At 50.7% G+C, this 23,418-nt stretch overlaps 7 protein-coding genes across 7 annotated transcripts; 2 read left to right on the forward strand and 5 right to left on the reverse strand.

The window, feature by feature from the left end:
- Positions 1–100: 100 nt before the first annotated feature.
- Positions 101–1,001, reverse strand: ASPSYDRAFT_30226 (glycosyltransferase family protein; the record flags this gene model as incomplete). The annotated part of the gene is made up of 2 exons (XM_040844757.1): positions 101–868; positions 933–1,001. The coding sequence occupies 2 exons, from the start codon at positions 999–1,001 to the stop codon at positions 101–103; spliced, it is 837 nt and encodes a 278-aa protein (XP_040703159.1).
- Positions 1,002–1,462: 461 nt separating this feature from the next.
- ASPSYDRAFT_43696 (uncharacterized protein) lies at positions 1,463–4,594 on the forward strand. The gene is made up of 3 exons (XM_040846704.1): positions 1,463–1,600; positions 1,660–2,508; positions 2,566–4,594. Exons 1-3 carry the CDS (start codon positions 1,475–1,477, stop codon positions 4,204–4,206), a joined length of 2,616 nt encoding a protein of 871 aa, XP_040703160.1. The 5' UTR covers positions 1,463–1,474; the 3' UTR covers positions 4,207–4,594.
- A 1,211-nt stretch (positions 4,595–5,805) lies between these two features.
- Positions 5,806–7,687, reverse strand: ASPSYDRAFT_56960 (sugar porter family MFS transporter; the record flags this gene model as incomplete). Its single annotated transcript, XM_040849296.1, has 6 exons — positions 5,806–5,924; positions 6,005–6,078; positions 6,148–7,131; positions 7,182–7,406; positions 7,460–7,536; positions 7,592–7,687. 6 exons carry the CDS (start codon positions 7,685–7,687, stop codon positions 5,806–5,808), a joined length of 1,575 nt encoding a protein of 524 aa, XP_040703161.1.
- Positions 7,688–8,946: 1,259 nt separating this feature from the next.
- ASPSYDRAFT_858156 (glycoside hydrolase family 154 protein) lies at positions 8,947–11,484 on the reverse strand. The gene is made up of 3 exons (XM_040851566.1): positions 10,909–11,484; positions 9,127–10,844; positions 8,947–9,072 (listed from the first exon to the last, which is right to left on the reverse strand). Exons 1-2 carry the CDS (start codon positions 11,391–11,393, stop codon positions 9,380–9,382), a joined length of 1,950 nt encoding a protein of 649 aa, XP_040703162.1. The 5' UTR covers positions 11,394–11,484; the 3' UTR covers positions 8,947–9,072; positions 9,127–9,379.
- A 617-nt stretch (positions 11,485–12,101) lies between these two features.
- Positions 12,102–13,525, reverse strand: ASPSYDRAFT_148941 (putative lipoate--protein ligase; the record flags this gene model as incomplete). Its single annotated transcript, XM_040841855.1, has 3 exons — positions 12,102–12,347; positions 12,407–12,514; positions 12,569–13,525. 3 exons carry the CDS (start codon positions 13,523–13,525, stop codon positions 12,102–12,104), a joined length of 1,311 nt encoding a protein of 436 aa, XP_040703163.1.
- A 74-nt stretch (positions 13,526–13,599) lies between these two features.
- Positions 13,600–15,357, forward strand: ASPSYDRAFT_199769 (bifunctional chorismate synthase/riboflavin reductase [NAD(P)H] ARO2). The gene is made up of 3 exons (XM_040843771.1): positions 13,600–13,970; positions 14,027–14,388; positions 14,445–15,357. Exons 1-3 carry the CDS (start codon positions 13,936–13,938, stop codon positions 15,278–15,280), a joined length of 1,233 nt encoding a protein of 410 aa, XP_040703164.1. The 5' UTR covers positions 13,600–13,935; the 3' UTR covers positions 15,281–15,357.
- Positions 15,358–18,821, reverse strand: ASPSYDRAFT_43701 (uncharacterized protein). The gene has a single exon (XM_040846705.1). It carries the CDS (start codon positions 18,617–18,619, stop codon positions 15,821–15,823), a length of 2,799 nt encoding a protein of 932 aa, XP_040703165.1. The 5' UTR covers positions 18,620–18,821; the 3' UTR covers positions 15,358–15,820.
- Positions 18,822–23,418: the final 4,597 nt, after the last annotated feature.

A 23,418-nucleotide genomic window follows, 5' to 3' on the forward strand; every position in this document is an offset into this window, starting at 1 on the left:
GGGGGTCGGTCTTCATGCCGATGCAGCAGTGTTTTCCCGGGGTAAATTCAAACCTTCCGGCAATGGATTATTTACAGTTTATCTTGGAGTTGCCATGAGATCAACCCATGAGGCCAGGAACGTATTCTGCCTTCTTCTTCCCCCACCACGCCTTCTTACCACCCAGCGCAGGCCATTGGACCAGGAACCGATCAGCAAAAGGTAGGAGAATCTTTCCGGACAGACTCAGTGTTTTTACCCGAGCCCAGGATTCCACAAATACTGTTCGGAGTCGGAATGTGTCTGTCATCGAATGGTATGCGCGCGGTCTAGCAGTGGTCACGGATGGCGGAGAGGGCACCTTAGACCACCTAACGAAATCCTGACATGAATGACCCAGGCGTATGAGCCTCGCAGCCAGTATAACGCAAACTGCTGTCGCGGGCCCATTGGTAAGGATCAGATCCGGATAAGGCGAGGTAAATTGCTCCGGTAGTTTGTGGTATTGCTGGTCTGGATGCCGCCTGCACAGAGCAAGGAGACAAGACCAGAAAGACAAAAGTGTTGTAAAGGGAGCCGTAAAGAAGGATTGATGCACGCGGCGGGCACGGGGAACATGGACGATTACGTAGGATGCTGGTCCCGCGCCGCGGCCGTGGAGGGCTGATTCATACTGGATAATCTTCGTAACACTGAAATTGTCGCCGGAGCTTATGATGTAGGTTCGATAGGCGTATTTGACTGGATTAATATCCATACGTCGAAGCAAGGTGAGCATCTCGGCAGTATGGCCACCGCTGCCGAGAACGACGAGTAGATGGATGGGAGAGTCTTTTGGACGCCATTTGGGCACTGGGGTGTTACGGGAGATGGCAATAGCACCGAGGAACTATGGAGCTGCTGTGTGAGTCTGGGATCTATCAGGAGGAACGGAAGCGAGGAATGAAACGTACCAGGATCGCCAATATAACGCCCACGACGGAGAAAGCGAGAAGCAGGGTCCAAAACAGCTGCAACTGCATCGCAAGATAGCTCGTGGCTGCACCGGCGGTGCAGAGTAGTATAAACACGGCAAGGCCGTAGAAAAGGCGCTGGAAAAACGACATTGACGCGATGGAATAATGGGGCAGGGTTCAGGGATATCTCCCAAGGTGGGCTGTAGAGTAGAATCTTGAGGGTCGAAGGTGCAGTTGCAGGACAGCAGGCATCATGGAGAGTAAACTGGTTGGATTTTGTTATTGTGTTAGTCGCTTAGTCGCCAAGTTGCTGGGTCGTGGTCTGTTCACTTGGTTGCAGTTGAGCAAAGATGGATTGCTTCATGGTAAGCCTGGAATTGTGCGTTGCTGTCACAAAGTGTGCGGCTCTGTACACAGTTGCGCATTTGTTATTCACGTGGTCCGTGCGCTGTTGTTGCGGGCGACTTTTGAAATCTGGAGAATATTAATACTCTCCTCCCTCAACGCAGCCCTCTCCCCCGTCAAATGTCCCCTACATTATGGCTCCTCTATTTTCAAAGCGACTGAGTTGCTTCTATTGCGGCGGCCGCTCTGCACAGCCTAACAAACGCCCAGTTCGAAAATGGCAATGTAAACACTGCGAGGCTGTCAATTACCTCGATGAAGTACGTCACTTGTTTTCCGCGATTTCCCGCGATACAACTAACAAAGCAACTCTCTCCAGAATGGAGAAATTACAGATCCTCCTACTGCCGAAACAAACCCAAATCCGCCTACACCCGGCCCGTCCAGCCATTTTCTTGAGCCCGCTGACCTGGGACTGACCGGCTCAGACCTGTTCTGTGCCCAGTGCGTCCGGAACCAACACCTCTTCACCAGCGCCTTGGCCTCCTATCTTCCACCTTCCGATGACCCAAATTATAGCGCTTATGAACGAGAATACCCGCAATTTCGAAGGAACATGGAGGAGCGCTACCCGCAAGTATGCGACAACTGCGAACCCCGTGTGAAGGCGCGCATCCGCCAGGCTGGGTACGAGGCGAAATCGGATCACTTGCGACGGATGATGGACAGAAGTAAGGCAGGAAAGGCAGCGCGGAGAGCGCGGCAATGGAGCTGGAAGAGTCTATTGGTGTTTGTGGGTGCCTTGTGTTATTGGGCTAGTATTGCCGGCCAACTTGCCTGGGACGTGACCAGTGCTCTACCCATTGACGAACCGCTGCGGGACCCGGACGAGCTTCGAACTACGTCCTTCATAGCTGTTGTGTCACGAATTCGCGAAACCCTTCATACGCTTCGTTTACCGGCCCATTGGCCTATTGACCTGGAGTATCATGCTGGTCTGTCCCTAGTGGCCGGTATTTTCTCGCTATGGTGGAATCCAAAACTCCGACTCAAAATCGAAGGACGAGGCGGTCGCTTCGTAGGGCTCGGTGAATACTATAAAATTCAGCTTATTGTCATGGTAGCGCGCTGCGCGTTTTGGGCCGTCCTCAGGAATCCTTCGTCGAGTGGCCTCGATGCTAACTTACCGCCGGCTTTGCATTTATTCATGCTCCTTTTTATGACTTTGGTACGTTCGAGATTCGGAGACTTCCTGCTTTCAGCATAACTAATTTAATTTTTCTAGTCTGTCATAATATCGCGGCGCGTGGTTCGCTACGATACTCGTCCATTGGTTAATTGGTCTGAATCCACCCCAACGGCAACCCCCTCTCGGAAACCGGAGGCATCTCTTCGTCCAACTACGGGTGCGAAGCAACCTTTTTACACACCGCATGAAAACTCCCATCAGATAACACCACGGTTTCCTGTTGAAAAGCTTGCCACTCCGCGTACTGGCCAGGAGGAACGCGCAATTCCCACACCGCCGCCTGAGGTTGACGATATGGATTGGACTCCTTCTATACAGCATAATTTCCGACCAGTCTCGACTCCCCACCAAAGAGACCAGATGTCTGCCCTGACTCGACCAAGTCCGTTTCATGGATCACTCCCACCAGCTCCAGTGCCTCCGTCGTGGAACTTGAGAAGCCAGCCCTCGCAAAGACAGAGACCCATCGAACAGGTCGTCGAACGCAATCCTTTCCATCGGAGCCCAACACAGCCATCAGTCAATTGGGGTCGTAACACGAACTCCCCAGATGATGTATTTGCCCCACCAAAGTTCTTCCCAGTAACCGACCATGCTTCAACGGGACTGGAGAATCTCTTTGATCGGGCCTTCTCCATAAAATCACCAGATAATGACGAGGATAATTGGCAGTCGCCGCAGCAATCGAACGCGAGACCTCGACCACCACGAACGGCGAACTTGCCTGTGGCCCTTTTCTCCCAGTGTCTTCGGTTAGGGCTACTGCTCGTCTCTCTTGTGGCGTGGAATGCTTCGCAGTATGAACTTGTGTCCGTCCCAGGTGACTATATCGAAGTTGCTTCGTTGGGATGCGCAAGCCTTCTTGCTGGATTTGCTCTTCTCGAGGGCTTAAAGCAGCCCACTATACAGTGGAATGGAATGGAACTTTTAGTTTATGTCGTAGAAATCGCGGCAGCTGTCCACCTCGGAGGATACCTTCCTGGGGCAGCTGTTGAACGACATTATTTTGACAGATACGGAAAACTCCTTTTGGTCTTCATGATTGTCAAAGAGGCGTTAGCTCTGCTGCCTGTTTATCGCGGCGTTCCCGCCCACCCCCATAAGCCAGGCACCTTACAAGAGCAACCAACCCGACCATCGTCTCCTGGCGACACCGTTATCGAAGACTCGCCAAGATCAGGAATAAGCAGACAGTCTGAATACCACGGGTCCTTTGGTTCTCCCCCGGTGACCGCACCTCCGCCTCTCTCCTTTTCATCAACGGCAGGCGGCTCAAGCTTTTTGACACACCAGCCTGAGCCACAATACCAACAATATCAACTCCCATTTCCCTCATACGACGGCACCTTTCACAATAACAACAGAGACCACAGCTTCAGCCTGAAGAGTCTCAAATATCAAGATGCCAATGCCTCCGATCAGGATTTTGATCAAGACTCGGACACAGAAACTACCATGACAACTGCCACCGGCACAACAAACAACACAATTAAAAATATCCGCTACGGACGCGATAACACCGTGCAGGATACTTTTTTCTCTCCAAAGCGCGCTGAACTCGGACCAGGACTTGGGAGTTTAAGTCTTGATGATGGTCCTTCCAGGCGCATGACACGGAGTCAGTCCCAAAAGCTCCAGGGCCAAGGATCCGGATTCCGCAGGAGGGGACTTCGGTAATTCATTTGCCTCCCATGCATGCAAACGTTTCGCTTCATCTCTTACTCTCCCTCTCGTCTATCCCTCTTCTACATATTTCTCCTCTACATTGTCTTATGTTATACCCCTCGCTTTTCAGCGCCTCCTTCCATAGCATGCTACACACGGAGTCCTGGTCTGATCTTCTCCGTCCTTCTTTTTGCTTAATTTGACATCTACGCTACATTGTTTCCAATACGCTTGTTCGGTGGTTCTTCCATGCATATACTTCCATGCAAATTGCAGTTCTACATGTACAGACAATATGGCGGGACGGGGAAGGGCAACTAGGGCGCATAACTTCCTTACGACTTGACGAAGATTATGAACCAATAGAATTAGCAATAGCAAATAGGTGTTACAACACTATGTATCTGCTTTCTGTAGAACTAAGCGGTTTCTCGTAAGTTCGGTGGCATTGTTATAGGGCTTCCTCAGCAGAATTCCCTTTGTACCTTTTGTATCATGCAAGAAAGTACAGAATATGTGGCATCCATTTTTCATTGTCATTCTCTACTGGAATCACCATAATTGCTAAAATATTGATGGTGCATATAGAGAGATGAGAAATAGCTTACGACGGGGGTGTTTTCCGAAGTCATATCCTCCCACAGCTAGAGCAGTATACTAGCGAATTCAATGGAATATTAGCAGGCTTGACTGGGCGGTGCAGACTCGGAAATCTGACATTTCTTTCAATGAAAGCAACAGCCCTTCCTTGCTTGTAATGTATCTTGCCAAGGCTTTTCAGCCATTGGGCCGCAAGTAGGCTTCCGGCCCCTCAGTGGGATTTACGCTGAAGAAATGAAGCCTTATTGGTATATTGACTCCGCTTAGCGAAACTCATCTTGTTCAATATATGCCGTGGTGATGTTGGTCATTGTTTCGATTGTATCCGAATGAGTTTCCAAGGCACCAGAGAGTCTCCCAACATCTTTCATCGCCCGCCTCTCGTCTGTGTTTGCGGCGACCACTCCCATCCTTCGTTGTTACCAATCTCCATTCCCGTAGAGGACTACATATAACCGAATCCATCGATCATTCATGGCCTCCATGGAGGCCTTCAGCGATAGGTCAAACAAGTTCATTAGATTCCAAGATCTGTTTCTTTGTTATAACCCTTTAGTGCGGGGTTGTGGTTCGGCCTCCTTCTCGAACTCCTTTGTTGGGTCCCAAGTCAATCCTCTCGTATCAAGACGAAGGAGTCTTGGCCTATTACTTCTCGAACTCAGGGTCGATCGAGTCTCTTCCGGCTCAGTTCCAGAGCCAAGGTTGCTTGGGTGTGGAGACTACTACTAGAGGCGCTAGACAGTGCCATATCCTAGCTGGTAGAGGAAACTCAAGGACGAAGGAAATGACATCTAAGTGTTACAATAATAAGGAGCCCGGCATTTTTAAAAGTGTATAAACAATAGGATGTTCAAATGACAGGACACGGTCGACACTAGCCCTAATAGGGTTTAGATTCAGGCGATAATAGCCCTTCCCTTACTATGAAAATAACCTTCCACCTGCAGCAGTATAATGCTAAGCCTAGAAATAGAAATAACTCGCAGGCTCGCGGCAACAAAACCAAAACACTTATACCGCCCTTTCAATATGAACTTCCTCCGGCTTTTTGGCGGCATTGTCCTCACCATTGTCCTTCTGTTCTGGTTGCGTGATACCAAAGAGTTCGTCCATCTTCTCGAGTGATAGACCTGTTGTGCTTGGGTTAGCTGGTTTCACAGACAGTTCAATGCCAGGGAGATGAAACTGAAGAAGAGGAGGAGTAACGAACCCTTGGTTTCTGGGATGAAGAACCAGACGAAAACAAACATGGAAAAGCAAAAGCATGCGAAAATAATATATGTCCTGATTTACAATCCGTTAGTCCCGGGGTCAGGTGAGGTGAAGACAAACGGAATCAATAAGTCAACGTACCCATAGCCGTTTGCACCAACAGTAGCCAGCATATTCGGGACTGCACGTGCAACAACAAAGTTGAACAGCCATTGTGTGGCGGCGGCAAACGAAACATTCAAACCACGTAGGCGTGCAGTAGGGATCTCAGAGACGTAAATCCAACATACGGGCCCCCATCCGAACTGAAAAGCGGCGGCAAACAGGAAAATACAGACGAGAGCCACATAGCCTGCGGGAATGACGGGCTCTCCTTCGACTGGAGGTGCAATTCGGACGTATAGGCCAATGTAGAGCATTGTGAGGCCTTGGGCGATTGATGTCCAGAGAAGAGAACGGCGGCGACCCAGTGAATCGGCAACAAAGACCAGAAAGCATGCACAGCCCAAAACTTTTACTATACCATATACACCTGTAGCAAAAAGTCCATTAGCTGAACCTGTAATGCCAAGATTGTTAAAAATTTGCGGTGCGTAGTAATTTATGGCATTGGTCCCCGTGAGCTGTTGCATTACCATCAACCAGATGCTAATGAGGGCTCGTTTGCGGTTACCGGCGATTAGCCACATTTCCTTTAGGAGATCGATAAATCCAGAGCCACCGATGAGCTGCCGTTCGAACTCTAGTTGACGGACGATGTCTTGATATTCATTTTCGACATAAGGGTGGCTCGCCGGAAGATTGCGGACACGGCAGAGGGTTGCACGCGCCTCTTCCCAGCGGTCTTGTTTGGCGAGCCACCGTGGAGACTCGTTGCAGAGGAGCATCCCGATGAGAAGAAGAACTGCAGGAAGGGCTTGCATAGCTAGTGGGACAAGGTATTGGGCTGTGCCGCTAATGTGGAGAAGGGAGCCGTAGTTGATCCAAAAGGCAAGCATAATTCCCATGGTAATGAAGAGTTGATATAGACCTGTGAGGCCACCGCGGATGGCTCGTGGGGCGTTCTCGGAGACATAAAGTGGGTTGACCATGGATGCGAAACCTACACCAATTCCACAGAGAAGACTGCAATGGCCGTTAGATTGGCGGCCACCTATGGAAACAAAGGAACCTACCGTCCGATATACATAGCTTCCAGGTGACCACTCGCTGCAACTTGCATGATCACCCCGAGTATGGCGACGAAAGATGCAGTCATTAGGCCGAGCTTTCTCCCGAACTTATCAGCCACCCAGGATGCGGCCAAGGCACCAAAAAAGCATCCTGCTTGTAGTGTAGACACGATATTCGCGGAGAGGTTCGCCTCTGCTTCTTCATTATTGGGGTCCAGCCCATATTTGCTGTCCAAAGACATTAGGACTAGAAAGTAGGAAAAGCAACATGGAGTGCTCACTCTTGAAAGGGTTTCATGGTCAGGACACCGCCAATGATACCAGTCTCCATACCGAACAACATGCCTCCAAAACATGCCTGCGTGATGGATAAGTACAGTGGGTAGCTAGAGATCCTGGGTGATATAGCTCACCGAACAAGCCAGCGCGTATACCCGCCATCCGTATATCTCCGGGGGGTCGGTTTTCATAGCGTCATTGTGGACGAGCTTCTTGAGAAGAAACGACATGCCTGCTAATTGACAACGTTCCTCGACACGCTATAGACAGATACTGAGCCAGCGGAATGGGCAACGTTGTATGGTCGAGTAAAGGACAGTCTGTTTGTATCGATTGTCAACCCCTAGTGTGCGTGTGGTGGCAGAATTTTGGCAATGACTGTATACCTTCGAACGGTCAAAGGAGGCGGTTCAAATAGATGTTAGACCCTGTTTCAAAAACAAGCCGACAGGTGGTCGGCCCGGGTAGTTATAGCACTTGACAAAAACCGCGCTGGATAACCGACAGACCAGCTATACCAGTACGGTCGCAATGTCGGTCTTTGATTCAGAGTATCATGAGAGATTGTCGGCGGATAAACGCGAGAGAAGACGCAAAAACTCGATTCCACGAATCCCATGTTCCACGACACGACTATCGCCCATGTTCAGTCAAACTTGGCATTTAGCCATGATTGAAAACGCCAGTGATCTGGCGGCAGAAGGGGGGTGGCGCATCAATTCGCCCCTAGGCATGGGTAAGCGCTGACCGTGTGGCAGGGTCTGTGAGGTGTCGAGACAAGGAGGTCACGCCGTGACGAGAGCAAATGACCAGTTAGGGAAATGGGGGGGTAGACCCCACAAAAGCTGGGATGAGGAGCCAAATCATCACGAGGACCAGCGCGAAGATAACGGCCGAGATGGAGGTTGCTGGTTTGATAGCAACAGGAGTCTGGAATTGCAGGGCTTGGGTGGAGAGATGGGGAAAGGCTAAAGTCAAAAGCAGACACACTTTGCGGGGAAGCTGGGCCAGCCGTGAGAAAATCTCCCGGTAAAAGATAATTGGTGTAGATTTCTGGATTTAGCCTGGCTTGAACTTGACTCGGCAAAGATTGGCATGGGAGAAAGACCATCAGTTAAATCGTGGATGAGATTCCAACCTGCGTTGAAAGCGGATCCAGGACTCAAGGCCTATCTCCATCACGACATGCCTGTGGAGACTTGTGTCCAGGAGATGTAAGAGCTGGGCCATGCAGGAGCTCTTCAAATGAAGGCGAGGGCAGGCCCAAGAAGCCGCTGATTTCCACCTCCACCACTAAGAGGGCCATCTCAAAACAACACCCAGTTCTCTGAATGAACCCCGTGCGAGACTGGCCTGATTCAAAAAAAAAACGTCATCCAGACGGCCAAGTATTTCGATAGCCGTGGTCGCCAACTCAGACGGTATCTGATAGCATTCCAGATGTCTTGGAAAAGTAGTAACAACCTGGGCCCAATGGATGGAGCAGTGTTGATGGCCATGCCTAGGCAATCGAGTTTAGTCAACCCGGGAGACCTTTCGGCGTTAAACACACACACGCATGTCCCAGTCTTCGCTAGTATAGCTCTGAGTACCTAGAGATATGAAGATGCCTTATGTTAGTGGATTGATCCGCCATTGTTTGGGTCCTTGGGCTTACCTGGACGATCATAAACTCGACTGGATCTCCCCCGCGCCCTCATGGTGAGGAATTGTGGCAGCCGACACATCCAGCTTTGTTAGACATGAACCAGATTCTTCTGCTGGAGTGTGGAACAAATGGTCGTAGGGGCGGCAGTTAGGGAGAAAGAGACAGAGGCGGAAGATTTACTATTATAGTCGAGGTCATTATGGCTACGAGGGAGATTTCTCTCCATTCTACCAACACAATTCCAATCCCAGCTCACAAATATGCCCAAGAAAATTCAACCTTTCACCAATTCCTTCAACCACCCCGGGATAACCGGCCGATTATTCCATTTATCAGTCCAAATATCTCTCCAATTTTCGCCGTTTCCATGTGCTGGCAAAGCGAATACTGCGCTGACGAACCAGGTGTGCGTGTCTGGCTGCAGGTCGGCGCCTAGAGACGGCAGTAGAGTGCGGCCGTGAAGAAGGTTGGAGTTTGGGTCTGCCAGAACAACTCTTCCTGCACGGTCTATCGTTGATTGCAACTCCACAATACCGACAGCGCCAGCTGAGGAAACGGTAAGTGCGCTTTGGGTTTCTGCTGATGTTCCCTCAGACGACGGATTCAAAGAGTCAGCGAAAGGCTTCAGAATGCGGCCATTGTGACTCTGGCACCCATAGATCGCAAACGCTCCTTCTGAGGTCTGGAGGCTCCGACCCGTACTAACACGATGAGCACGGATATGCCAGTTTTCGCTTCCTTCGACAGGCGGTATCAAGAATGTCTCAACTTTGACGTCGGACCATGGTTTCCAGTCCGAGATCAGAACCGGCGCATTCTCTCGTTGCTCGATGCGTGCGTTCTCCACAACTCTCCGTGTTTGCCAGACATCACCACCATCATCAGAAAGTGCCAGCATACTATCAGGGGCATGCTGTTCCAGCTGGTAGCCGCCAGTTGGTACGGAGTATCCAAAAGATGCACTGTATGCAAATTTTCCGTACTTAGCCTGGATCGCTCTAACCGGATAATGGCAGGCCTGCCCTGATGAGAGAAGGAAAGTGTGTCCACCTCGGTGAACAATGATATGTTTTGGGTACTTAAGAACCGCTACCGCTGAAAGCGACGTCGGATATGCTTCCTCCCCAGCGGTCCAAAACGGATGCGAATCCGGTAGGACAAGTGGGACAAAGGACAGGCAACACCAGTATGGCGAGCCTGGGGAGTTGTAGTTCTCGGTCAGGAACATATTAGCGTAGGAGTACCCAAGGTTCAACGTCCCATCGCTACTGAACATATCCTCTTGCGTGGCCCACCAACGAAAATGCCGAAGCAAAAGGCCCTTCACAACACCCCAACTGAGCGGCGCTGGGGGGGCGACATCCGCAAAAGCTAGAGCACCCCAGAATCCAACCATCGCAAAGCGGTAGGTCATGGATCGTCCAAAGGGAATGGATCGTCCATCGGGATCGAAGTAATACACAAAATCCAGCGCAAACTCTTTAGCGCGTTCTCGGTATCGTTCTGCTCGGGGTTGGTCAAAGTCTCCAGCCAGCTTGGAATAGAGCAGCTGCAGGAACTGGATCGCGAATGAGCCCGAGTAATAGTCCATTTGGTGATGACTCTTGGGCCCATCGTTGCTCCAACCTCCACCTACGTGGAAGGTATCCAAGTGATCCATATCAGCCTCGATGCGTGGAAGGGAATACGGCGCCCCGTTCCGTCGCAGGCCCAAATTGGCAAATACTCGAAACCATAGCCTAAACAAGCAGCCTGTGTGAGCGTTGCTAACCATTGACTCATCTCAGAAGGAAACTGACATACCAATTTGTATTTGGCATTTCACGTTCATTGATACTTGCAAGCCACTTTGCGACATTCGCCTTCTGCTTGGTGGTCAAGGGATCCCAGAAAACGTGCGGCGCAACCGCCAATGTAAAACCAATCGGGCACATCTCCACCATCCTCTGGTCCAAATCTTCGATATCTCCCCAGTATTCTGGGCTTTCTGGATCTGTTCCTTGTATGAAACCATCGCGCCAACGGGAGGCGGCCGCATAGTCGCAATTACCACCAAGCAAGGCAGCTAAACCCCATAATGGGCGCGCAAAGCCCTCGATCTGAGCACCTCCTTCATCAAACCGAGTAGTCGATGACCCAATCTTTACACGGCTACCTCCAGGTGTGAAGCGGGGTACAAGAGGGTCAAGGAGTGCTTTGCAGGCATCCTGAAGGTCGCCGCGGGTACGGAAAGGCGACTGACTGAAAAGTTGCGTTGGAGTTTTCCCGTTGGCATGAACAGACATCATTAAAACCAGTGCAGAGGAACAGTAGAAAACGACGTGTCATGCAGACCTGCGCTGCCCCTCAGTCGCCATCATATATGTATAGCTCCATAAATCGGGGTTCGGGCCAAAGACCGACGGGGAAAAAACCTTGGTCGGTGATATACCCGAGGGATAAATAATAATAGGCAATTGAGTATTGTGTGATGCTGGAGCGGCTAATCTGCTTTTTATACAAAAATAATATTGACATGGACCCAGGTCCAAAAATGCAACTCCACGATGCACGTTCTGATAGGTGGAATGAGTTTTCCCACCCAGTCTTGAATAACATCAAAATTGGAGTCAGAAATCCAGAACAGACGGGAGCAGGAGGCCATTTCCCCGCAGTATTTCCAGTTTATATTTTTGGGCATCGTATCTCGTTGAAAGACCAGAGAATGGACCAAATCCAGCAGGGTCTTAAAGGAGCCCTAAGTGTGATGTATAACCCAACCAGAGGGGCAGATTGTGAGAATTTCACTTGAGTATGCTCCTGGCGCTGTACGAATCTTGTGTCTCAATTGGAGCCATGACATGAGAGACCAAGTATTTGTCAGCTATTGTGGATTAACTAACTAGTTAGTTGGTTAGTTCGTAGCTGGGGTAATTATAAATCACAGGGCGCCTTTAAACCATTGAGGCTTGGCCTTTTATCGAAATTTACATTTGCCTCTATATTACGATCGTGATCTATGAACAGCCGAATTGGCTGGCAATGAAACTCGCAAGTTCGCGTACCGTGTCCGGTTCCTCATCGGCGGATAACTGGCTGAGTAGGACATCTGTCCAGTGGGACAAACACAACTCATGTAGGTTTCGCCCTTTGAGGGCTTTGTGCACGCGGTTGGCTTGTTCCGCAGCAAGTGATGGATCATCGGAGGTGGATATACAGCTTTCAATAATAGCTCCATGTTTGAAACGTAAGAATACGCGTGTCTGATGGCTGTCAGCATTTCCCATCCCGCTGCATTAATAGGCAATAAGTAAAATCTCACCGAAGAGGGAAGAGAAGGCGGAAGTGCTGATCGTTCACGGGGATCTTCCTCAATAGGGTATGTAGAGAACGTAAACTGCGGGGTTTGTGTATACTTCCACTCCAGAGACTGGCACGGCCTATTAGCAAGATCCTTCCTCGGAGCTCCGCCGGAGAGACTCACCCTTAGCTCATCTAGGCCTTTCTTAATCCCAGGCACCGTATCAGCTTCGTAATCACCCACCGCCCCAGCTACCCAGTTGTTCCCAGCGTACAATTCAGGCTCCACGGCGTGAGCTCGCTGAGCTCGGCGAACCGCATCCGGGCTAGCCTCATAGAGTTGGGCAAACTCCTCCATCACACTAGCGATAACCGCTTGGATGGAGAATGGGGCAGGAGAATCACCCATTGAAGAAGAAACATTAGCCACCGGAGATCGGACACTCTCAACACCCTTTGCTTTGATGTACTCCCTGGCAGGAGATCGGAGAAAGGACCCAAGGATATCAATGTTTGGTGAATCTAGTAGACACGTCCCGTGATGCAATGCGCGGAACCTCGTCAGTTTAAACGCTGACCCAGAGATCTTCCGCACCTGATCTGTTGACATGACAATATCGTGGCGATCATTAACACTCGTGTTAACCGCTCCAACGCGGTGCAATGCCCGCACCATCATCTCCGCATGTTTGTCCCTTGTGAAGGTCGTTCGAGGAGAGATCACGCTGTAGTTCAAGTTCCCGGTATCGTGGAAGACAGCACCACCACCTGAGCGCCGTCGGACAAAAACCGCATCGCCATTGACGTTGTCGGTGAGCTCGCGATCGTTATGGAGCTTCTGGAGGTTGGTCTCAAGCCAAGGGTTCTGATTCCGGCCAATTACGACGCACGGCCTATTTATGTATACGAAGAGAATACTTGATTCGGGCGGCGCATTTTCTAGCAGAAAATGTTCAATTGAAAGGTTCACGTAAGGGTCGGTCGAAAGCGATTGATAGATCTGATGCACGGAGGTCGGGCGAGACGCGAGTTGAGCGAAGTGGTCGGAGGCATAAGCTGAATTGAACCGGACAAAGAGGCTGCCGGAGTTCCTCTTACATCGGGAAGCTCTCAAGCATGAAGCTCGAGGAAACAGGAGCATTGATAAAGGTTCCTGGTGGCTCAAACGAGGCGAGCGCGTTGTCAGCTATTTTATTTTTCAAAATATCCGAGTGTCCGCAACTGTCAGCTTGCGGTGACGTCGTACGGTACCAAACATTACCATACGCCGACCGATACAACTATCAGTATCATGCGATAGGACGGACTCCGATTGCGGGCGCTAAACCTAAACTAGCTGCAATCGATTGACCGAAAATATCCCGCATTTTCGAGTCACTTGTGAAGAATCATAGGTTAACTGCAGGTTTCGAATCCCTCCTTGGTCGCCTTGGTGTCAATTCCTGAGGTTACTGAGAAATAACAGGATTACAACATCTACAACATCTACAGCACTACGAATCAAATCGAGCAATAAAAACCACACACTAAGTCCCCAATTCGCCGCCCACCATGTCAACGTGGGGTGACTACTTCCGAGTCACCACGTAAGTTTTCAGAGCCCTCCATGCAATTCCACAGCTAACAGGGACCCTCTTGCTAGTTATGGTGAATCCCACTGCCGCTCCGTCGGCTGTATTGTCGATGGATGCCCACCGGGCATGGAGCTCACCGAGGATGATATTCAACCCCAAATGACCCGCCGACGTCCCGGCCAGAGCGCCCTGACAACCCCCCGCAACGAGAAAGACCGTGTCGAGATTCAATCAGGAACCGAGTTTGGTGTCACCCTAGGCACCCCAATTGGCATGGTTGTGCGCAATGAGGACCAGCGCCCCAAGGACTATGGCAACAAGACGATGGACATGTACCCTCGCCCCAGTCATGCGGATTTCACCTATCTCGAGAAGTATGGCGTCAAGGCTAGCAGTGGTGGTGGACGAAGCAGTGCCCGAGAGACAATTGGTGAGCAGCACTCTCAGCTAGTTTCTTTCCAATTCTAACATGGAGCCCAACTCTAGGCCGTGTCGCCGCCGGAGCCATCGCCGAAAAATACCTGCGCCTTTCGCACGGCGTCGAAATCATCGCGTTCGTCTCCTCCGTTGGCAACGAGCACCTCTTCCCTGCCACGGCCGAGCACCCTACCCCATCAACCAACCCAGAGTTTCTCAACCTTATCGAGAAGATCGACCGCAAGACCGTTGACGCCTTTGTCCCCACCCGCTGTCCGAGCGAAGATGCTGCTGCGCGCATGACAAAAATCATCGAACACTTCCGTGACAACAACGATAGCATCGGTGGAACAGTAACCTGCGTGATCCGCAACGTCCCCGTCGGCCTCGGCGAGCCCTGCTTCGACAAACTTGAGGCCCAGCTTGCCCATGCCATGCTCAGCATCCCCGCCACAAAGGGTTTCGAAATCGGCTCTGGCTTCGGCGGCTGCGAAGTCCCCGGCTCAATCCACAACGATCCCTTCGTTGCGTCCGAGGTCCAGACCCAACTCGGCTCCGAGAACACGACAAAGCAGCGCCTCACAACGAAGACCAACAACTCCGGTGGTATCCAGGGCGGTATCTCCAACGGTGCCTCCATCTACTTCCGCGTTGCGTTCAAACCACCTGCCACAATCGGACAGGCCCAGCAAACAGCCACCTACGATCTGGGCGATGGTGTCCTAGAAGCCAAGGGCCGCCACGACCCCTGCGTTGTGCCCCGTGCTGTGCCCATCGTCGAAGCCATGTCTGCACTCGTCGTCATGGACTCCTTGATGGCCCAGTATGCGCGTGAAAGCGCAAAGACTCTCCTTCCGCCGTTGCCCAAGACAATTCCCACACGTCCTACAACTGGGACGAATTAAATTTCGCCAACCGCACGGGGAAAATAAATCAATTGTTATGCATCTTATGACTTAAGTCTGTTTCACTTTGAATTGGTAAAAAAAAAGAAAAAGTACCCCACCGTTTCCGGTATATATCTTTTTGTATCTCCTTTAGGTAGTCTCGCATAGCGACATCAATAGAGTTTAATTGGGTAACCCAACTGACTTTCAAAAATATTAGAAGCCGATTAGGATGCAGGATTCAGCCACACCACGCTGATTTGGAAAAGTAACGGAAGGTATACATTTATTTCATCATTCATTCCCATTCATACAATCATTCTGAATAACCTATACTGCTGGCCAACATGGCAACGACTCTTAAAACATTTGCAAGAAGTGAAGGGTGAGGGAACTAAAATATAAAACTGAAAATACCACACCGATCTGAGAGGCTCAGGGATATCCGAATCAAAAGCAAAGCTGAAGAAGAAAATCAAAGGTCCAAGACGTCTCCACCGTATACTCTTCCACGCCTCAGTCCCAAACAAACACCGGTCAAATACAGAAGAAGCCAGACTATGATGAGCTGTTACTTCGGCTAACCGAGTTCACTGACAGATCATCAAAATCACCGGCTGAGGCATTCACAACCCGTAACTTTTCCTTTGGTACAGTAAATGTTACTTGCACCCGTCGGCCCTCAGCAGCACCCTCAACATCCCACTCCTCGTCGCCAAGGTCCACATGCCCATCCAGTCCAAAGTCATCACGGGTAGAGCGAGCGGACTGGCAGCTCATGTCTTGTGAGAGCCTATTGCCCACGCCCCAGTCTTTGGCACCTTGCTTACGCCTGAACAGCTCAGCCGAGGCGCTCACAGATCTCCGAGGGAATCTGGAATCAACTGTGTGGGCTCCAATGATAGAATCACCACCGTCAATCCCGGAAGCCCGAGAGATAGTCCCGCGACCTTCGTTAGTGGGTGCTCGCCTCCGTGATACAGATAGTACTCGCCGAATGCCTCCAATCCACTCGGACGTCTTCGGCTTGATTGGTGATGGTGGTTTACTGCTAAACAGGCCTCCTAATGAGGATGGCTCATGGTTATCTGAGTCTGAGAGCAGAAACTCACCCTCCGCTTGACGTTGAGATAGCGTTGAGTGAGCAGTTGAATAGGAGTCAGATGAATAGCGTTTTTCGGACGACGAGTTTGTTGACGTTGAGCTGCCCTGGCTGTGAACAGCGTCTCTGTTGTGATGAGATGAAATGGCATGCTGATCGAACAAAAAGGTTTTGTTGGTATGCGATGTCGGTAAGCTGTTTTTGAAGGTCGCGGCTGGCTTCCCCGAATCTTCCGGCCTTGCGGAATCAGAAAGGCCGGATGAAGTCCGCTCATCTTTATCTGGCGATAAACTTCTACTCCTGCTCATACCGACCTCTGATGTGGGTCCGGCGCCAGGGGGGTGTAGATCGTCAACCTGGGTGTTTCGAGCTGTGACAAACGCTTGCCCTGGCAGGGAACTGGTAGTATCGCGCGTCTGGATTCTTTCCGCATAATCAGCTTCATCCTCCTCACGCTCGTCGATAGGATGGATAATGCCAGCAGTGTCGCCTCGGCTATACTCGTTATATGGGGGCCGGTAAACACCAGCGTTTAGGACAGGTCGGTTGAGCTTCTTAGGTACGTGAATGTCCCCTAGCAGCCCAGTTCTCTCCGCAGCTGCATCGCCATTGTCGTTCCAATTAGTCCTCTTCCCGGTGCTTCGCGGGTTATTGCCGCTCCAAGGATAGTCGCTGTTGAATGAGTTCCTGCTTGAGGGATTTCGAACACTACTGGCCATCTCCGAGTCCCCTCTCCCCCAAAAGTGAGCTCTCTGCGCCCCCAGGGCTAGCTTGCGGATTTCATTATCGCGGCTTCGACGCGCTCCGTGTCGTCGCCAGAAATAGAAAAAGAGCACTCCGAGCGCTGCAGCGACTGGGACACCCAGACCTATGCCAACTCCCAGGCCAGTCTTTCGAGAAGAAGAGGAACTTGAACTAGAGGAAGATGATCCATCGGAGGCTTCGGAAGATGGGCTGAAATATGGATTTTCGTATGAAGAAGTCCAAGCTCCAGAGGCTGTGTCATACAGGTAAATCTGCGAGTTGGCTTTGGGTTCAGAGCCGGTTCTTTTGGATAGTTGTGAGATCTCATATCCGCCCGCGATCATCATAATTCCTCCCGGGAGCATTGTGGCGCCATGTCCGTAAACACCAAGGCCTCCAGGACCTCCGTCTGCCGATGGCACAGTCCACGACCACTCACCAGTCCCTACAAAACCCCCTCCAATTTCTAGAATAGCTAGTTGAGGTTTTGCAGCCACGCTCGTATTTCCCACCCAACCCCCAAATATGATCACCTTGCTTCCGTCCGGCGACAGAACCGCAGTATGGCCGGATCGAGGTTCAACCACAGCAGTATCGCGGACGGTGAGGTCGGTTCTCGACGACTCTCTCTCGGGTTCCACGGTGACAAAGCTCCAGCTATTTTGTGGCGCAGAGAATATAGCCAATTCAGACATGTTGATGAATGCCCGCTGAGTATGTCCCCCAATGAGGAGGAAATCCTGCTGTTGCCGGAGCCCATCATCGACGTACGCGGTTGTGGCGTGGAGAGGAGTAATTGTGAATCCCGCCTCCGGAATAGGGGGTGCTCTATCTCCAGTAGTCGATATCTCGTAGCAGTGGTCTTCATCACAAGGATCCAAGACCGTCAGCGTTTGGGAATAGTTTGCGGCAGATGTCCAAGAATCGCTGTTGTCACTCTGCTCTGGACACATTCCGGCAAAGGCGAAGAGAGAGCTTTCAGTCGTGTTTGAAACAGAATATGCGAACCCAGCTGACAGAAAGTTTGGACCGGTGGCAACAGAACTTGCCTTTCCGTCTGACGCATGGGCGGAGAACTTATCCCAGGTCCCATTACCTATTGGACTCCCGGGATCGGATTTGAAAGTCCACAGCATAGGCGCGTCCTCTGATTCTCGGCACTCACCTGCATAAACCTTTATTACACCATCCTGGTCAATGGCTGGGACGTACGCGGATGTTTCGTCCTCGTTAGGAAATGGAGTCTCTTCGAGCAGTACTTTGTACGATGAGTTTCCCGTGTCGAGTTTCCCAGACACATCTATCGAGATAAACTCCGTCCGACCTTCCGTCGTCCGTAAGAGGTATGCGAATGAGCTGTTCTGTTGTAAAGAGTATAGAAGACTCGAAGGCGTATATGGGAGTTGTGCAACGACATGACTGACAAACGGTAGGACGCAAAGGAGCGTCAGCACCAGGTTGGCACCGACTGCCCTGTGCATTCGGGATCTTCGATAGAAGCGACCATCCATGGAGAGGTTCACAAGGTTCAAGCGACGCCGGTTAAGGTGCAGTAGTAGCTAACCCAACTGTGAGACATTAGAGGCTGTCGATCGCCCGATGGCAGGATCTAGAGAAAGCACACCCAAGGAGGGAAGATGCCAACATCAACGGCCTTCTCAAATTGAGAGGTCGTCTGGATTATTTTCCTTGCTCTCAAATGGTACCAAGCAGCAAGAATGTTGATAGACAGAGCGGTCGGCGCAGTGTTGTCGTGAAGGCGAGGCGAAGTCGAAGCTGGGCGAGTAAACAAAGAGTCGTACGTATGCATCTCAATCACTGCGGGCCACAATGGGATCTAGATCACCTGAAACGCAGAGTTGGAGCCTAAAATGACCGAATCCATTTCGCCCAGATAAAGACTCCCCATGATGTGCAGTGGATTTCCTCTGAGTGGATGAGGGGCAGGCCGAGGCCATGGTGGGAGGGAAAACACGGCGGTTGCACTGGCAACGGCAAGGTCATCCATGGTTGGGCCAAAAAAGCGACCAATAGATCAGCAATAATACATGTGAATGAACAAAACTTCCCAGGTTCTTTCTGCGACAGCCAAAGATGAGACAGGCAGAGGACAGAATGGAAGGGTCGGTTTGCGATGTGTAGTTCTGCTTTCGGGTGCACAGTGCACATTCCATCAACGCTGAGAGTGGAGCTCTAGTGAAACATTCCTTGCTGCTTCTCCATCGACCACGCTTGACATCAACCACGTTTCTTATGTCTTGCAGCCTCGCTTGACATGCCATCGGCTCACGCCGACACTGCTAAACCTCGTTTGCACTTTGCAGACTCCAATTCCCTTTCTACTGCAGGTATGCGATACTCCGGTTCTGCGTGCACCTGGGTGCAATTTTTGGTCACATTCCAGCGAACAGATCACACCCAATTTTATTTGGAGCCTCTTCAGGCTCTCGATGGAACATGCAGTCGACTGCTTGGGGCCTTCCCAGATTTCACGGTTGGTTTGACGCCTCACAGCTATACAGCAGGCAGTCTGCGCCGCATTGCTTGATCATCTGCAGGTGTTTGCGTGTACTCACCCGCCTCGACGAGCCATGATACCAATGTTCGGCGATGGGCACAGATTGCGAGGGATAGGCCACTCGTATCAAAATACCTTTTGGAGTGATTATTGGGCACGTCCCCCTCTAATCCCGGAGCACTCAGCTGGAATTGGGGCTGGCACAGACCTTCCACTTGCGGTTGGTCTGAAATGTCGACACAGCTCACGGACCCCTCCTTCCTCCTCGAAGTGTCTGGGGATGGCGAGGCTTGAAAGAACACAGGAGTTAAGAGAAGGTCAACCGCGTGGTTTGGTAATTTTCAAAACACTCTCCTTCTCCGACTGAGGACTTCCAGCGGGACTGTCATAGAACTCATGCCATGTCACTGGCCCTGCCATTTGCACTCCTGACGGGGACTAGTGCTAAGCGAGTAGCAGAGCATCGAGCACTTGCTTGTTCAGATATTTAGCTCCAATCATGACCAGTACTTGATGCGAATCTATGCTGGGAGTAGGTTATACCGCTCGGGGCTCGAAATCCAAAGGGTAGTAACTGGTAATCAACCAGCAGCACTTTTCCTGGGTTGGCCATGGAGGCATGGGCTGCCCCAACCAGCGCTGCGCTTTGAGCATCGACCGGAGCAACTAATGAACATATTCGACGTGTTGAATATAAATCTTAATCCAAACGCAACCGAGCTACTGTCATCACATTCGCCAAAGAGGCCTCCAATTCGATATTCGGCTTGCCCCACAACCCAAACTCAGATACAATGATAATCATGGTACGAGCTTTTTCTTTATCTGGGGAAATAAGATGGAATAGAAAAAGCAAATCACAGCGCCACCATCAGAGCTGGTAAATCCACTTCGTTCGCAGACTGGAGCCAGGGAGTTCCTTGCCAAGTCTAATAACAATACGAGCTTGAAAGGCCAAAGCGTCCTCGGAAAGACCCGGCTATCCGCCAAGGCCAATCTCCTCTCGTGGACGGACGAGATGTAAATTTATCATACCGGGTTCCAAGCTACCTTCGTTAGCACAGGTCTTTCGTCTTACCCGTTGGTCTCCTGTCAGCCCAGCCCTTCTCATAACTTTACAGGTGTGCGCTTGTCACGGCGCGAGAGGTGGTAAACACTAGTCAATCAACCACGAATCATACCTGGCGTTGGAAGGGCACATGCAAATTTGCATGCGTAAGGTGTTGGAGGGAAGTCCGTGGCGCTGTTGATACAACTGGTCATATAACTCAACCCGTGCGTGTCATTGCTCATCCAGATAACAACGCAGGGGGTAGGAGGTGCCATGTTAGAGCCAGGGTTGGTAGAACACAACTGGTTGAAGCATGGGGCTGCATTATGCGGCATTGCCTCGCAGGTCTGTAGTATACATAGTATCAGTCACTGGATAGCACTTGCCGCTCGCAGCATATATGGTAAACATCTGCAGGCGTTTCCACGTTCAACCTAGCGTTATATCACTGGACCAGTAAGCAATAACCACCGTACCACAGAAAGAAAGGGGTAGCATCTCGCCATCCCGTCCTGAACACAGATTTCCCCGGCCGACGGTTTCCGCTATTTACATGGGGATGCACAAAAAAGCTTGGTTGGGAAACATGACACCAATCATTCAAGGCGTCGTAAGCTGATCCAGCTCCGTACGGAGTTAGATCCCCTGCACAGCGCTGGATTTGGTATGGCAGCACGGAATATTAGCGGGAATCCTCTATCAGATTGACATGAATGTGAAACCAGCCAACTTCCGTCGGATTACAGGCAGTGAAATCTATTCTGGAGTCCTTCAGGGCTAGTACATATCAACCGTGCGCAAAAATGGGGAAAGAACATTCACGCGGGGGCAGACACGGCCACACTCAATTATCCTTATCGTTCAATAAGATGTGGCGGTATTCATGATCTCCCATGCTGTTCTTTTCGCTGAAAATAGTTAGTCCCTGGAGAGTTTGGAGAATCTCCAGGTTGTGGCGATGCATCTGATTACCCACTTCCCCGCGAAATTATCTCATCCACAGTCGCAGGTTAGCTCGAGCCTCGAGCCGCCTATTCCCATACCGGCAGGTATTGTTGAACATTGGTGTCCTGAGCCTCAGATTCGAGCGGCTGGAGTAACTTCGTTGACTTACACATGAACAACTTAGTAAGCCTAAACGTTCGCCGCGTTTTTACTGCATGCGGAAGGAACCATGGTATAGGACAACCTTCCCTATACTTATTTTATTTATACCTTCTTGGTTGTATCTATTCGAAATAGCCAACAATCATAACGTTACCGAGAGTAATATGTAGTGTCTTGGATATTTGTGTATTGTAAGAAAATGGGTGCAGAGATGCCAACGACTCCATCGGGGTGAAGGGCTGTCAGTCGGGTGTGTCACTTGTCAATGGGTTAATATCCTTGGCATTTGCACCAACGGCCTCCCCCTTGCTTCACGATAACCTTCAGCCACCAGCGATAATGGAGGGCGCTGATCATCAAACCGGAGGCGCATTCAGCCCACTAGGTGCGCATCGTCTAGTTCTATGTAGATTGCTGAGAAATCACAAGGGATACGAGACCCATTTCAACGAGGAGCACAGGACAAGCTCGAGAAATACGTAATAGCGACGACTCAAGGAAAGATACTTTGACTCTGAAAGGAGGTTGAAACATGTCTAGTTGTTAATCGTTATTATTCTCGTGTCAAGTTCATTACCGCGAACGGCGGCGGCCAACTCAGTAATCCTGATTGGGGAGGACTTGGGTCTTGGTGACGTCAAGCGTGAGTGGCCATTTCTGTCGACGAACAGATGAGAGAGGAAGAAAAAGGCGCATCGTATTGGAGTCCAAACTACCGGGAGGCGTGCGTCAAACTCAACTCGACTGTCAAAGTATCATCTTGGTCCGTGTGTGCCGTGTCCAGAACTTTAGATCCATTCGGAAGGCTTGCATTAGGTGGAAACACCAATGACAATCATCGCCATTGAAATGCTCGAGAATACTCTGGGTATGGGGTTAAGGGAGAACTGACAGGGAGCAAACCGAGGATAAGATTGTGGGGGTTTGTCCCGTTGCGTTTAAACCAGCCACTCCTCGTGTCATTATCAGGCTGCCATGCATAAGCAAATAGAAGGAAGTTTTGGGTTGGATTGTCCACTCGGCTTGGAGGGCCGAATGAAGCGGAGGTCGAACAGAATGTGCTGCAGCGCGCCCCTCTGATTCAGGAGGGAAGATGGATTGGAAAAGCCATAGGCATTCCACCGCCGCGCCGACGAAGTTCCTTTGATACCGGCCACCCCTTGATGAATGTAAGTAGTGACCTGAGAGGCTAAGGCACGGCTGAACAAGGTTCACGGCCCAGAAGACCGAGTACCTCAGTTGAGGAAGCGAGAAGAATAAGCGAAGTTGAAAGTGTAAGACTCGGTCATCAAGTTCACCGATTAAGGTTCTCCTTCCACCTCGTTTGCCACTTGAATTCTTGCTATTTGTTCCATCGTCTTGGGTGCTCGTGTGGATGTTAGCCTGTTAGAACTTGGAGAACACGGACCTTCTGCTGAGAAGCTAGCTCGCGAGGCCAAGAGGAGTTCTCGTCATTCTATTGGGAGTCGCAGACAAGGCCACTGCAAACAATGTCGACGAGAGACGGAAAAGGATGACATTGGCCGTTGGCCCTTGTCGCGAAAATTACCACTTCTTACCACGATGATCGACCTGGAAGGTCAAGGAAGTAAGTAATGATGAAATTGGGGGAGACGGTATCCACCACCAAGTGG

Source organism: Aspergillus sydowii (genome assembly GCF_001890705.1).
Source record: "Aspergillus sydowii CBS 593.65 unplaced genomic scaffold ASPSYscaffold_4, whole genome shotgun sequence".
Taxonomy (NCBI): Eukaryota; Fungi; Ascomycota; class Eurotiomycetes; order Eurotiales; family Aspergillaceae; genus Aspergillus; species Aspergillus sydowii.

Excerpts from the sequence above, each read along its gene's own strand:
- ASPSYDRAFT_199769 (XM_040843771.1), top strand. The coding sequence starts at position 13,936 with ATGTCAACGTGGGGTGACTACTTCCGAGTCACCAC. Across the intron at positions 13,971-14,026 it reads GACTACTTCCGAGTCACCAC|TTATGGTGAATCCCACTGCC; the intron begins GTAAGTTTTCAG and ends CCCTCTTGCTAG. Across the intron at positions 14,389-14,444 it reads CAGTGCCCGAGAGACAATTG|GCCGTGTCGCCGCCGGAGCC; the intron begins GTGAGCAGCACT and ends GCCCAACTCTAG.
- ASPSYDRAFT_43701 (XM_040846705.1), bottom strand. The coding sequence starts at position 18,619 with ATGGATGGTCGCTTCTATCGAAGATCCCGAATGCACAGGGCAGTCGGT.
- ASPSYDRAFT_43696 (XM_040846704.1), top strand. The coding sequence starts at position 1,475 with ATGGCTCCTCTATTTTCAAAGCGACTGAGTTGCTTCTATTGCGGCGGC. Across the intron at positions 1,601-1,659 it reads CTGTCAATTACCTCGATGAA|AATGGAGAAATTACAGATCC; the intron begins GTACGTCACTTG and ends AACTCTCTCCAG. Across the intron at positions 2,509-2,565 it reads TGCTCCTTTTTATGACTTTG|TCTGTCATAATATCGCGGCG; the intron begins GTACGTTCGAGA and ends TAATTTTTCTAG.
- ASPSYDRAFT_858156 (XM_040851566.1), bottom strand. The coding sequence starts at position 11,393 with ATGATGTCTGTTCATGCCAACGGGAAAACTCCAACGCAACTTTTCAGT. Across the intron at positions 10,845-10,908 it reads GAAATGCCAAATACAAATTG|GCTATGGTTTCGAGTATTTG; the intron begins GTATGTCAGTTT and ends CTGCTTGTTTAG.